Genomic DNA, 14,305 nt, shown 5'->3' with positions numbered 1-14,305 from the left:
ATAAGGAAAATAGCTATCTGGTTACCAAGAAAACCATGGAAATGGACAAATGTGAGTCATGACTCATCGTCATCTGTATATGTATATATCCACCAAAAATTACAAATGAAAGTAAAAAACGTAAGTAGCAAACGCTCTGCCTAATGGATAAATAACTCAATACTACTTGCAGAAACTGTTTACTGTTCTGAGTAGAGACAGTGTCATGCTGAATTTTCTGTCATATAACTGCTTCATTTACCAGTTACATAATACGCGTGTGTCATTAAGTCAGCCATTAAAAAACAATGTTTCACTTATATGCATACTGATACCACTTCTATGCCCATTTGGTACCATACCATTACAAATATTGCCTAAAGATCTTGATCTTGCTACAATGTATTAGTATAAGTTAAGGCTCATCTTTATACCAGTAGACCTTCCCTCTCATCTGAATCAGGGCAAGCTTCCAAACCCTTGATATCCCTCCTCACAAAGGATCATAGTTAGCATAAAAGTACCATGTAAACTTCCAGTCATTTATGCTACAAATACTTTTGCAACAAATGTTCAAAACTCTTCAGTCATCCAATTCTTCTTCATCACTGAAATATGCATCCTTCTTATATTTCTTCCTTTTTGGTTCTGGGTCTTCAAAGTCAGACAAACTTGCTCCTGCCAAAAATGCGGGGTTTTCCTGGCCCATCTTTTCATACTAGGAAACAAAGGTATCAAAAATTGTTTATCAAAGAATAATATATATGGCACTGGCAAAACAACTGGGGATGTGGCCCAAACATGAACATAAATACTTCTACAGTAGATAAAGGAATATCACATTCTGGTTACCATGTTGCACAACCTACAATCTTTTTAACCATCAACATATTTCGCATCTTTGTAACACTGAATGGGAAATCATGTCATTTTGACTAAGCATTCAGAAAATAAATAACAATTTGTTGACATGACTAATAAACATTTGAGTGTCACAAGCTATAACCCCTCGTTGGGGAAATAAATGTATACACGTTATTCAAAAATATATCCTCCATATCCAACATCACCAAAAATTCCAACATGTTGCTAGTACAAATTACTCCGTAACTAATGCAACATCTCTGAAATCTCTAAAGTTGATCATCATGCTGGAGACAAAGATTCAGGAAAAATGTTATATAATTGTAGTACCTGGTAACTGATAGCAGCTGATAAGCTATCGGACTCAGTAATAACTTCCTCGCCACTGTCTTTTTCTTCTTCACTGTTATCTTCCCTGATATTAAAAACAAATGGTTAAGTTGTAACCCACAACATTTTTGGTCTAATAATTTTTAAAAATTCTGAAAACATTCATTTACAGGTAAAACACCAACAGTTTAAGTACAATAAAAAAAAAGCACTGTACATTTCATCCTCCCCAAAAAAACATCATAATTTATGTGAAGGTGATTTAACTTAACATTAATGACAAATGCAAACACACAGTGTTTACGGTAAATTCATTTACCTGGCTGGCAATTAATCAAGCACAAATAAGAACTCTATAATAAGAACTATAATGATCAGAATTTTCACATGAAGCTCTACTTCTAAGACATCAGCAGGGTGCCACTGTTTGAAATTAGTTTCCTCAAACCATAAAACATTGCTGACGTTAATATTCTCACATATAAGCATAGCAAAAATAAAGCACTAAAACAACTCAATACATGCATATATGGCAAAGCTGTAATGAGGTTTTTTTTTTGTTTTGTTTTGTCTTCCAAATTTCTTGTAAGCGTGCACCTTACACACTTCATAAAGAACTGTGTGAAGATGACAGTAAAATTATATACTTATTAACTTGAATCAATGCCATGGATCCCTGACCTTCAGCCAGACTGCCAAACTGACTTGAAAATGTTAGTGATTGATTACAGTTAAACTGAAATTACTCTGGCTACAATACATATATCCCAAGGGACAGACTAGTGCGATATCCATGTGGCATGTTTAGAATATACTCACTCCGTCTTTCCTTTTCTTTTTCTCTCTTTCTTTTTGGGAATCTCTCGGTCCCCTAACAAGTTATGCGGACACTTGTAACTCAAGTGGCCCTCTTCCTGGGAGGTACATAACACACAAAAACAATGTCATTGTTAAATCTGCTTGATGATGATTTGTGACTTGAATTTGGATGATCATAATGTTAGAGGTTTCAAGACAACAGTTTTAAATGAGCTCAAGGAAGCAAGCATGGATAACACCCAATTGTCATTAGCCACCGCCCCAGCATCCCTTCCACCCCGTCTCCACACACACTTTCCGGACAATCAACCACTACCCCTACAAATACAAATTAAAACTTACAGCATAAGACTGCTTTACAAACTCATACTTACCTATGCCTAAATACCATGAGCCTGCCAAGACTTTTAACTTTAAAACAGTCCAGACACCATCCTTTTGTAGTTTTCATTCAAAACAAAGGGGTTCTGTGAGCCTCTACAAATGGTAGTAAGTCTTGCAGCTAAAATAGCAGCACCTTCTACCTACTTGTCACAAAACCACTGATTCCAATAATATAATAGACCACCATGAATGACAATAGCTGCCACTGTTATTCAAGTATAGACGGGCAGATGACACTACTGTCTGAAGAGTTACAAAATTTGCAGGAGAACCCCATTGAAAAAGTGCTGGAATTTTTTAGTATGTCTTCAGGTAACTATTTCTTTTGGAATAGTTTTACCATAGTGCTGTTGTTCATGTATGTACAAGTACTCTGAACTAAAAATTTTGGACATACTTACTCCACATTCATAGCATCTGGACTTGTCAGGGTAATTTTTTCTCCTGATAAAATCAGAAGCTCTGCCATTGTCTTTAGCAATACTGCATTTTATTGTACGTCCAAACATCTGAATATAAAAATATGTGCCTTTGATGAAAACAAAATGCATGAATCACACCATAATATCAAGTTCATAGACTTATTCTTGTTACTGTGTTGGGCAATATGGTGACTTGTATAAGCAGCCTTTAAAATTGTGAAGTGAAAGATGTGACATGTATCTCTATAGGTTACATGCAATCTTTTGACTTTGTTCTATGATTTGTGAACACAGGTTGAAATGTTTAACTCTTTTGTCTTACAAAAACTGACATAGTCATCTTAAAATGTAAACACATAGCTTTAAAATTTGAGATCTATCTGTCTCTGTCCAAATGTTGCTTATTCTAGGAAAAAATTCTTAAAAGAGTTACAATGAGATTGCATTTTTCTCTGGCCTTCAGATCTTATTGTATATGTACAAAACCTACATCGCTAACTATAAAACAACTACATGTATGCTTTGAAACAAATAAATATAACACTTTCAGTGACACAACATCTTGTCACTATTAAACAAGACCAGTTAATGTTACCTGGGTGTTGTTCAAAGCTCTGACAGACTGATGAGCAGCATCCCGTGTCAGGAACAGAATAAATGCTACACCTTTGCTCTTTCTTGTAACCTTATCCTTTACTATGGTTACCCTGTGAACATTGACAACATGTTCTGACACTCATTTAAATTTGTTAAAGATTTAACGACAGAATCTTCCAACATTTACATGATTTTTCACAAAAACTGAACTGGGCAGGAATACAGGAAGAGAATATTATACATTATATAGTCACCACATGTGACATATAGGGATATATTTATCTTCAAAGTTAGCAACAATCTTTAATTATTTAACACACCAATATTTTAAATAACACAGTGACTTTTATAAACCCATCCATTGTGTATTTAATGACCAATACCTAATAATATACAACACCAAATAATATCAACAAAAAGTACCACATTACAAATGCAAGAAACTGTATTTATTTGATTGGTGTTTTCCGCCTCACTCAAAAACATTTCACTTATACGACAACACTTCCCCCTCTAGACAATCCCCCCCCCCCCCCCCCCCCCCCCGGACAATTTATGGGCAATTCATCCACTGACAATTCCCCCCATCTATATACAAGATTTGAACTTCCTCATGAAGCACTGTTCTTTAACCCCTCTAGTCTGAGTTTTATTGACAGGTAATATAAAGAAAGGCATATATATGTGTGTTTGTGTACGTGTGTATATTTATGATATTAACATCAATATTATAATCAAATGAGTTTAGCCTTTGGTAGGAATTATCTCTGTAAATAAACATCTAATAATCCAGACATAATCTGTTATCCAGCTATAATCCATAATCTAATTCCGACTTTCAACTGCCAAGGCCTTTCGACACTTGCAGCAATACACAGCTGGCTAAAATACAGCTAGTCAGTTCATTTAGGTTAATAACTTGCTTTTAACCTAAGTGGTTAGAATTTTCCCCCAAAATTGTCCAGGGGGGAATATGTCCTACATTTCTAACATATGGCCACAGAGGAAGCCAGAATGAGCTGGCAGGTAAGCTTGCTTCCATCATGCTTTAAAAAGACTGACCTTGAGGTCTTGTGCTTTGTTAGCCTACATGCAGGCAGATGTACAGTCAAGACCAGGGGTCTCTTTAATGACATTATAAGTGGCCATATTGATTGCATGACCTAGACAACCTGATCGAGTAAGATAGATTTTCTTGTGATTGTATGTGTGACATTACAATGTATCATTTTTAGTTAGGCCAGCAAAGGAACAGGTTATAGAAACACTTGGTTGATCATGGTTGATACCAGCAAAATTACAATGAGCTTGAGTGAGTGAGTGAGTGCTTGGGGTTTAACGTCGTTCTCAACAATTTTTCAGTCATATGACGACGAAGGAATCATTAGGGTGCATGCACGTGTAATGTGCCTCCTTGTTGCAGGACGGATTTCCACCGCTCTTTTATTTAGTGCTGCATCACTGAGACGACTTACCGAAGGCAAGTAAGCCGCCCCGCCCGAGCCATTATACTGATACGGGTCAACCAGTCGTTGCACTATCCCCTTCATGCTGAACGCCAAGCGAGGAAGTTACAACTTCCTCTTTTAAAGTCTTAGGTGTGACTCGACCAAGGATTGATCCTGGATCTACCGGTCCCTAAGCGGACGCTCTACCAACTGTGCTATCCGGGCCGGTACAATGAGCTTGAGAACAGCGGTAAATGTTTCTTTCAGTAAATCCGACATGTAGGTTACTTACTTGACCACCTGTCCATACTTGATAAACACTTTATGAAGGTCGTTGTTTGTTAGAGAAAATGGTAAATTTGACACGTAAATTGTGCTTTTACTCGGGGCCAAACCACCACTCATTATGACACTTTTGATGCCCTGTTAATTTAAGATAATCGGTTCCCCAAACCTGTCACATCTTTAGTTCAACTGAAAAACATAATTTAAAACACATGTAAAAATGATAATAGTAATAACAAATGACATGTTTTGGAAAGGTTTGTGACTAGTATTTGTCCCAGCTTTAAGAACTCTACATATTTCATCATGATAGGGTTAGTATACAATGCCAGCAGTTGTAAAGACTAGATTGACGCTAGATAATTCCTCTATGAATTTATGTCACTCTACTACGTGGCAGCAACATGAGCTTAAAATATCCCAAAATGCATAAAATCACAATAACCTAGGGTATAGCGTTAAACTTTCACAACTTGAAGTGTTGTTGTTGTTACTCAGACGTATACTATTTTTTTTTTCATGATTATCAATGTTTACACAATAAAAAAATGTTGTAGTTTTTACCTATGGTCGTTTAATCATCTTTGTGTGGGTTCTCTTGGCAATACTATTCACATTTTATGATTTAATTAAACCCAAACTATTTGCAACGAGTGACAAACAGAATACGCTGTTCTTCGCAAAGAAACATAAAACTAGCAGTACCAGCCCGAGTACAAAGCCTCGTACATTTCTGACCTACTTCTTTGAGTTGTTCAAAACAGGCCAAAGCAGACCTTGAGACAAACAGTAGTACCCATCAGTGCACCTCCAACTTGGGGCTTCTCCACGCTGAGACTGCTCCATGCTGGGACTGGTTGTCGCCAATCTCAAACCAAAACACATCAAATGTTGCCTTTATGCATCAAATTATGCGCAAACAAGTAAACAATCTTTTATAAGTCTTTAATTCTGTATTAAAGTTTGTTGGTGCTCCTGTGATGTATGAAGTATATACCGCTAGTAAGCAAATCTCTTAAACCTAACTGTGCCAAGTCTCTAAAAATGGTTACACGCCGGGATTGGTCAATCTTATAGCCATCAGTTAAAATGCAACGCGAAGTTTTAGAAACAATCAGGGACCGGACGCTGAAGACAAGTTAGACAGTAGCTCTAATCAAACTGCACAAAAATCTGGTTGTTCGTTTGTCCAGGAGTGAAACTAAGTTTGACATAGCTGCGGAAAATAAACTACGTAGGAAAAAAGGGAAATGTCACTGTTGTGGTATCTTGGGACATTGGAAATCACAATGTCGTAAATTCAAGTAGGATTCAGCAGTAAAGCCAGAGCCCAGAGCTGATTCCCGAAAGGTGGGAAACGAAGCATAGCTGGCGCCGAGGGTCTGGCTCCAGCTATAGTATTGTACAGTCAGAACCCAGCCACTAACAGAACCATGATGAGTTGTTCTTACCGTCAAAAATGAATGGTATAGATGTTAATTGTGTACTGGGCACAGGTTCATCTATTTCTGCCTTACATCCCCGTAAATACAGGGAAATGATTGAGCTCGCCCCACTTGCTATGAAACCAGTGGAAGGCCACATTAAGATGGAGGCTTAGTTAACATTTTGGGACAGGTGACTTCTATGACACCTACTTTAGTGGTTACACAACCTACCATTACAGCATACATAGATGTGCCACATATTCTTGGCTATGACTTATTGCATGGCCACAATTGTACTTTGATCTTGGGTGCAGCAAAGTTAGTCATAGGCAACCGCACTGTGTAGTGTATACTAGAGAGTCAGTTACCGTGTACTTTTAGGGTAATGGTGGCTGAAACAGTGGAGATACCACCAAATAAGGAGATATTGATTCAGGGTAAAACCAGTGACACCTCCTCTACCTCTATGGTAGGGATTGTGGAAGCTAACACTAAACACTAACACCACAAACACTACAAACACACTCAACTCGCCGCATGCGAAGAAGGTATGTTATCGTAGTGGGTCTAGTGAAGCGCATTAAGGAGATGGAAGTTGAGATACCTACAAGTCTCACCGACCAGAATCTATCTCCAGAACAGCACTTACAAATACTACAATTACTGATAGATCCTCATGGGACCTTTTCAAAAGGGAAAGATGTTATCGGTCGTACGGATATTGTTCAGCGTAAAATTAATACTGGTGAGGCTGCTCCTATTAAAATGCACCCAAGGAGGTTACCATTATCTAAACGACAGGATTTGGAATCTGAAGTAAAATCTATGTTACTCAGAAGTCTTCCTGCCCTTGGGCTGCACCACTTGTTTTCGTCAAAAACAAAGATAACACACACCGTTTTTGTGTTGACTACAGGTTTCTCAATAATGTGACTAGAAAAGATTCATACCCAATTCCTAGGATTGATGATTGTCTGGATGCCTTAAGAGGATGAATGTGGTTCTTGACACTAGATCTTAACAGTGGATATTGGCAAGTCCAGAAGATGCTGAGAAAATATAATTTAGCACCACGTGTTGGATTTATAATTTCAAGGTTATTCCCTTTGGTCTATGTAACGCGGCGGCTACATTTGAACGGTTAATGGAGGTGGTTCTGTCAGGATTAAATTAGAAAACATGTCCTCTGTGCTTGGATGATATTATATTTTCTGATGCCTTTGAAAACTAAGGGATGTTCTTTAGCGAATGGAAAAATCAACCTTAATCTTTCACCAAGCAAATGTCATCTGTTTCAGAGAAAGGTAGAATTTCTAGGCCATGTGGTTTCCAGTGATGGGGTCAGTACAGATCCGTCGAAGATAAGCGTTGACAAAAACTGGCCATCACCCACTTCAACCACTGCGGAGGTAAGAGTCTCCCTAGGTACTTGTTCTTATTACAGACAATAAATCAAGGGGTTTCACACATTGCAAGCAATTACACAAACTCATTGAGAAAGGGACGAAATTCTCGTGGACTGATGCCTGTGAAATGGCATTCCAACGTATAAAACAGTCTCTCATATATACACCTGTCATTGCTTATCCATCTACGGAGAGACCTTTTATTTTGGACACAGACGCGAGTGGTATTCGAATTGGGGCGGCTCTGTCACAATCTGACGAGAATGGAATGGAGAAAGCCAATGATTATTTGAGTAGGACTTTAAGTAAACAGAACGACAGTACGGTGTTATTCGCAAGGAACTAAAGAATGACTCCCACGCAGGACTTGGTAATTTTCATAGCCCATATGGGTTCTGTAGAACCTCCTCCACGTCAGGACTGGTCATTCTAATTTCTTATGTAAGCTGGCCCGTTTATAGCCCGTGTAGGTACTATATCAGCACCTCCACGAAGGAGCTGGCCATTTTTATAGCCTATACAGGTACTATATCACTACCTCCACGCTGGAGCTGTTCATTTTCATAGCCTATAAAGCTACTACAAAGTCACCTCAACGCTGGGGCTGGTATACAGCTACTATAGAATCACCTCCACGCTGGAGATGGCCATTTTCATAGCCTATACAGCTACTACAGAATCACCTCCTTGCTGAAGCTGCCAATTTTTGTAGCCTGTACAGATGCTATAGTATCACTTCTACGCGGGGACTGGTCATTTTCATAGCCTATACAGCTAATACAGAATCACCTCCACGCTGGAGCTGGCCATTTTCATAGCCCATGTAGCTACTATAGAATCACCTCTACGCTGGCACTGGTCATTTTTGTAGCCTGTACAGCTACTATAGAATCACCTCTACGCTGGCACTGGTCATTTTTGTAGCCTGTACAGCTACTATAGAATCACCTCCACGCTGGAGCTGGCCATTTTTGTAGCCTGTACAGCTACTATAGAATCACCTCCACGCTGGAGCTGGCCATTTTTGTGGCCTGTACAGCTACTATAGAATCACCTCAACGCTGGCACTGGTCATTTTTGTAGCCTGTACAGTTACTATAGAATCACCTCAACGCTGGAGCTGGCCATTTTTGTGGCCTGTACAGCTACTATAGAATCACCTCCACGCTGGCACTGGTCATTTTTGTAGCCTGTACAGCTACTATAGAATCACCTCCACGCTGGCACTGGTCATTTTTGTAGCCTGTACAGCTACTATAGAATCACCTCCACGCTGGAGCTGGCCATTTTTGTGGCCTGTACAGCTACTATAGAATCACCTCCACGCTGAAAAAAAAACACAGAACAACCATATGATTGTCTCAAACACAGAAAGGGAGAAACTGAACAAAATGTCAACAGGAGCCTCGTGCATGTGTTACAAAACTCATAAATGATTTCTTTCCAATTATTTTCAATCAAGAACTGAATAGATCAACGTACATGTACTTTTGTGAAAGTTTGAGAAAAAAAGTATAACGTTTTTCTTTCTTTCTTTTCCTCTTCAAAGTTCGGAGCAATGACATGGTGAGTGATTAAAGCTGCTGTTTGTCTCAACAGGTATACACTGCAGAGGTCTTCACAAGCAGGTGTGTACAGTTTATAGACAAATGTTAGCAGGAGGCATCTTCCCAATCAGTGGCAACTAAGAAAACACTACTACGTTGGTTCACAATAAGCTATTCATTTTGTCAAGTTAAAGGTATTTATAATTTGAATTTGGTGTTTATATTTAAGTGAGAGGAATAATAAGAAAATTGGGAATCAAAACGTAAAATACAAAATGCCCAAATTTTACAGCTTTGGGGATCTAGTATCCTTAAGGGCATAGAAAATCGTTTTGAGAAATCGAATATGGAAACCCCCGACAGATTTTCAACGTGAAGCCAAGGTCAAGGCTTCAATATAGTGACAACGGGTTACGGAATATATTTTTATATTTCAATTTCGACAAATTATTGTCTTTCCCACGGAGAGATTAACTGACCATATTCGGTGTTGCACCTTACATGCTATGTGTGCAAGACTCCATGGATGCGTAGATACGACTTAACAGGGATGCGTCATTATCGTGTCACAATGGCCAATGCATAAGTCATAAATAAGTTTTCCGTTACTCACATATAGTGTGTGACTCACTAAGTGTAGAGGAAATTTTGAGGAAATTTACGTAGACATAATAAAACTGAATTTATTGCATATTTTTACTTGATTGATGTTTTACGCGGTGCCAGTACTCGAGAATATTTCACTTATACGACAACGGCCAACATTGTGGTGGGAGGAAACCGAGCAGAGCTCTGGGGAGACTCACGACCTTCAGCAGGGTGCTAGAAGACCTTCCCACATATGACTAGAGAGGAAGCCAGCATGAGCTGGACAAAATCACAGCAAATATAAACGGATATAAAACCGATGTTCTACATGCCGAATAATTTTAAAACGCAATTTTTAAGCTATCAAAATAATTACAAGTAATTAAGGATATGTTGAGCTTGTTGCAGAGATGTATTCAAATGAAACACCGCCCTTTATATGCTGCATTATTGCATGGCAACATTTTAACATAGTGAAAGGATACATAACTCCAAAACGAAGATTTTGGGGAAACGTTATGCCAAAAACAATTTGGAAAAAAAAATGTTTGCGGTGTATTTTATATCTTTTAATAACGCCTCTATTTTCTTCATTTTCGGAGATGACGTCATCGATATCAACAGACTGAAACGAAACACAGAAAAGCAACGGCATGCAAAATTTCAGCAGCTATAGGGAAATATACTGAGCACGGAAAACAAAATTATACAATAAATTTATAGCTCCCTCTATAAGTATGTCGGAAATATGTGTGGCAATTATGATCTGAACACTAGCCATAGCTGGTTTAACTTTTCGCACAAGTGGGAGAAAAGCAATGTATGTGTTTCGCCTGTGTTGGAACATTGGCAGTAACCATATTCATTCTCCGTTAGCAGGCCTACTGTATGTAAACTGCCTCGTCAGCAGGCAGGCCTGCTATATATTTCCATAATTTCTGAGTCTACGGTTAAATTTATCGTATTTCTAAGATTGTATTATCTTTCAAAAATGCCCACTTGTGGCTTAACTCCTGTTTGGGGAGTCCATAGCATTCTTACAAAAAATAAAATAAAATAAGCGTTAAATACACCAAAAACTGTATGTCACACTTTATATTATGAACGCTTATTATAAAAAAATAATAATAATAAAGGCGCGATTTGAAGGTATTTTGGTTTGATGTTAGCGACAAACAGACCCGGCGTGGATCCGCCGCAGCGAGGAGCAGTCCCAGCGTGGATGTGCACTGATGGACCCTAAGCTCTTGAGAGGTGTTACGGCTTTTGATAATTTTACCTCATGTTTAGTGAAATCTATTTGGTTTGATATATTAACAATATTATTGCGCATAATACACAAATTACAAATTATTAAGTTCTTATGGGCCTACCATTGCTATCATATATTACATTCATTTATATACCGTACATAAATGGTTCTGACTGCGCGATTTCCTCCCAACCATAATGCTGGCCCTCTTCGTATAGGCCTAAGTGAAATATTATTGAGTACAACGTAAAACACCAATCAAATAAATAAATCTTTTCTCTTTGATTTAGTATTGTCATAATTTACTCTAGTGAAATAGTTTTGGCATTTAGTGTACAGATCATTCGTTTACTTGTCATTTTGTTTTGTCTGAAATTTTGCTAGAGGTCAATAGGTCAACTAGATCTGCCTTGGACATGTCTCGGTTATAAGTGGTCATTCACTTTGCCACTCTCAGGCTACCAAATGTCAAACTGACTCATCTGAGGTACTGTCTAATTTGACTGTTCAGAGTTTCGGGCAAAGACAGAGCAGCAAGGTGCCCATCACTCACGCGAGTCAAAGATTACACAATGCTTTAAACATAAGCCCATAATGGTTTGCATAATTCAAGCAGATGGTTAAGATTAGCTCTGGAATTGTGCTAATAATGGTATGGGATAAGGCACTATATATGGTGCACAGATACTTTATTTATACAGCTACATAAATATTCACTTAACATTTAGCATACGCTTTACTTTGTAATGCAAACATAATACACACCAAATGTTTATACTTGGCTAACATGTACAACACACAAGATTTACAAAGAAACATCTTTCATGAAACTGCGGCACTTCATACATACATGTAGGCCCAAGTTAGGTCAGAGTTCTGGGCTAAATTTGCTCTTTAATTAATTAATTGCCATGGATAATCTGTACTTTGTATTTGTTACAATGTACCAGTTTTCAAAATTAATTAGCGATATATCATTATCTATAGTTTGCAAGATCAGCATTCACTCTGGGAAACTTTATTGTAGGTGGCCTTCATGTGCTAGGTATGTGTTATAATTTTCTTAGGAAATATTTATGTTATTTATTTGATTGGTGTTCTACACTGTGCATATTAGGATATATCTTTCATGTATATCAAAGTGATTATGTGTGGGACAGGCATCTTGGTGTTTTATTGAGGCATTTATGTATTTTATTGGTGTCTACTTCACTAGAGAATTTCTCTGCGTATGAGTAAAGAAAACCTGTAGCTGACTACATGACCTCGATAATAATACAACCGAGTACAGCTCAGCCTTTGTTGGCATACTTTTGTCAAGGTGTGGAAGACAGAAGGTGTATACCCTTAAATCTAAATGTTTTTTTAATTGAACTACTGTAGTTATAGTCATGTTGCTTCAGTTTATATTTATTCTTTCTTAGTCTTTTGTAGGTTTCTGAGGAATAGAAGTTATCTTAAGATGGGTTCCTCACAATTTGAACTTTATGTGAAGGCTGACAGCAGTGGAAAGGCCATAGGTGACTGTCCCTTCAGTCTTAGAACTTTGATGTACTCGAATCTCAAAGTCGAAGACTGGCCCAGTGTGTTTAAAGTCATCCCAGTTGATTTTCAGAACAAACCTCCCGAATTTTTGAAGCTTAATCCTGCAGGGACCACTCCTGTTCTTGTTGACAAAGAGAACGGCAACGTAATCTCGGATTCAGGGGAGATAACCAAGTATATTAATGACACATTTCCATTAGTAGACACCCAACATGGGTATGAAGGGCAAGCTGTTGAAGCTATAGCTGGTATTTTTGGAAAGCTTGTGTCTCTTTTGAAGAACAGTGACCCTTCTCAAACAGCACAGCTGAAAGAGGCATTGACAGCTGAACTGAGAAAGCTGGAGACCTTCCTGGCAAGCCCGAAGCACAAGGGAAAGTACCTTCTTGGGAATAACCTCTCAGAATTGGACTGTTCACTGCTGCCAAAACTGAAGCACCTGCTAGTTGCAGGTAGCCATTACAGAAACTATTTCATCCCAGATGACATGGTGTACATTCATAAATATTTAAAAAATGGCCTGGAAAGCACTTGCTTTCAAGCAGTGTGCCCTCCAGATGCTGAATTTGTACATGGATGGAAACGTCATGGAATTACACCTGATTCTAAGTAGGAACTCTTCCATACTGGTGCATAGAGGCAGTAGATCTATATGCATGTTGAAATGTGTTAGTGTGTCACTACTGCATAGACCCGACTTGAACAAAGAATACAGGGCCCAGTTCATGAAATAAAAAGCAGTTCTCACATTTGACAGCGTTGACAGTTGTACTGTGTGCATTAGCTATGATTTTGACCACCTGATGCTAATTTGTGGAAATATTGGTTATTTATTGATTTGATGGGTGTTTTACACCGTACTCACGAATATTTGACTTGTAAGACGACGGTCTGCATTTTGTTGGAAGAATCCCTGCAGAGCGCAAGGGAAACCCACAACCATCCGCAGGCCGCTGGCATACCTTCACATGTACGACTGGAGAGGAAGTCCGCATAACCCTAACTGGCAGCAACTGCATTTCCAGTATAGCATCTTTCAAGCTGAAAGTTTTATAAATGGCGGTCTTGGTGCTTCCTCATTTGGCTTGCATCACATGGGGTTTGGTAATGGTAAATCATTATTTATGACTATAAATATGTGACTCAAGGTGAAGACTGAAACATCATGTTTGCTTTCTTCAGCATATCAGTGATGCAGCTCTATAAACCTTGGCCTTGACTCTGTCTACTATAAGGACAGAATTGGTAACATTGAGCCAGGCTACTCAAAGGAGACAAGATCTTTGGTGTTTTTATTTTGAGACTGGATCACATCAGCTCCTTTTAACATACAGGTAGTATACTATGTTGTTTGTGTACCTTAAAGGTTATTTCAGGTTATTCATACCTCTTTAAATATTCTTCGAGCAATA

At 38.3% G+C, this 14,305-nt stretch overlaps 2 protein-coding genes across 7 annotated transcripts; one reads left to right on the top strand and one right to left on the bottom strand.

Annotated features, from left to right (window-relative positions):
• Positions 1 to 54: 54 nt before the first annotated feature.
• LOC135469963 (zinc finger CCHC-type and RNA-binding motif-containing protein 1-like) lies at positions 55 to 5,853 on the bottom strand. 2 transcript variants are annotated; one of them, XM_064748635.1, is made up of 7 exons: positions 5,574 to 5,618; positions 5,136 to 5,317; positions 3,394 to 3,505; positions 2,778 to 2,885; positions 1,993 to 2,087; positions 1,174 to 1,258; positions 55 to 697 (listed from the first exon to the last, which is right to left on the bottom strand). In XM_064748635.1, exons 2-7 carry the CDS (start codon positions 5,246 to 5,248, stop codon positions 563 to 565), a joined length of 648 nt encoding a protein of 215 aa, XP_064604705.1. In that variant the 5' UTR covers positions 5,249 to 5,317; positions 5,574 to 5,618; the 3' UTR covers positions 55 to 562. The 2 variants fall into 2 exon arrangements, with proteins under 2 accessions (XP_064604705.1, XP_064604704.1); XM_064748634.1 differs by lacking the exon at positions 5,574 to 5,618 and adding an exon at positions 5,693 to 5,853 and having other exon boundaries at positions 59 to 697.
• A 5,081-nt stretch (positions 5,854 to 10,934) lies between these two features.
• Positions 10,935 to 13,635, top strand: LOC135469962 (chloride intracellular channel protein 5-like). 5 transcript variants are annotated; one of them, XM_064748631.1, is made up of 3 exons: positions 11,319 to 11,350; positions 11,733 to 11,901; positions 12,773 to 13,635. In XM_064748631.1, the coding sequence occupies exon 3, from the start codon at positions 12,811 to 12,813 to the stop codon at positions 13,504 to 13,506; it is 696 nt and encodes a 231-aa protein (XP_064604701.1). In that variant the 5' UTR covers positions 11,319 to 11,350; positions 11,733 to 11,901; positions 12,773 to 12,810; the 3' UTR covers positions 13,507 to 13,635. The 5 variants fall into 5 exon arrangements, with proteins under 5 accessions (XP_064604698.1, XP_064604701.1, XP_064604702.1 ...); XM_064748628.1 differs by lacking the exon at positions 11,733 to 11,901 and having other exon boundaries at positions 10,935 to 11,350; XM_064748632.1 differs by lacking the exon at positions 11,733 to 11,901 and having other exon boundaries at positions 11,333 to 11,350; positions 12,783 to 13,635.
• Positions 13,636 to 14,305: the final 670 nt, after the last annotated feature.

Source organism: Liolophura sinensis, chromosome 7 (assembly GCF_032854445.1).
Source record: "Liolophura sinensis isolate JHLJ2023 chromosome 7, CUHK_Ljap_v2, whole genome shotgun sequence".
Taxonomy (NCBI): domain Eukaryota; kingdom Metazoa; phylum Mollusca; class Polyplacophora; order Chitonida; family Chitonidae; genus Liolophura; species Liolophura sinensis.
This window is presented reverse-complemented; position numbering and strand designations above follow the sequence as displayed.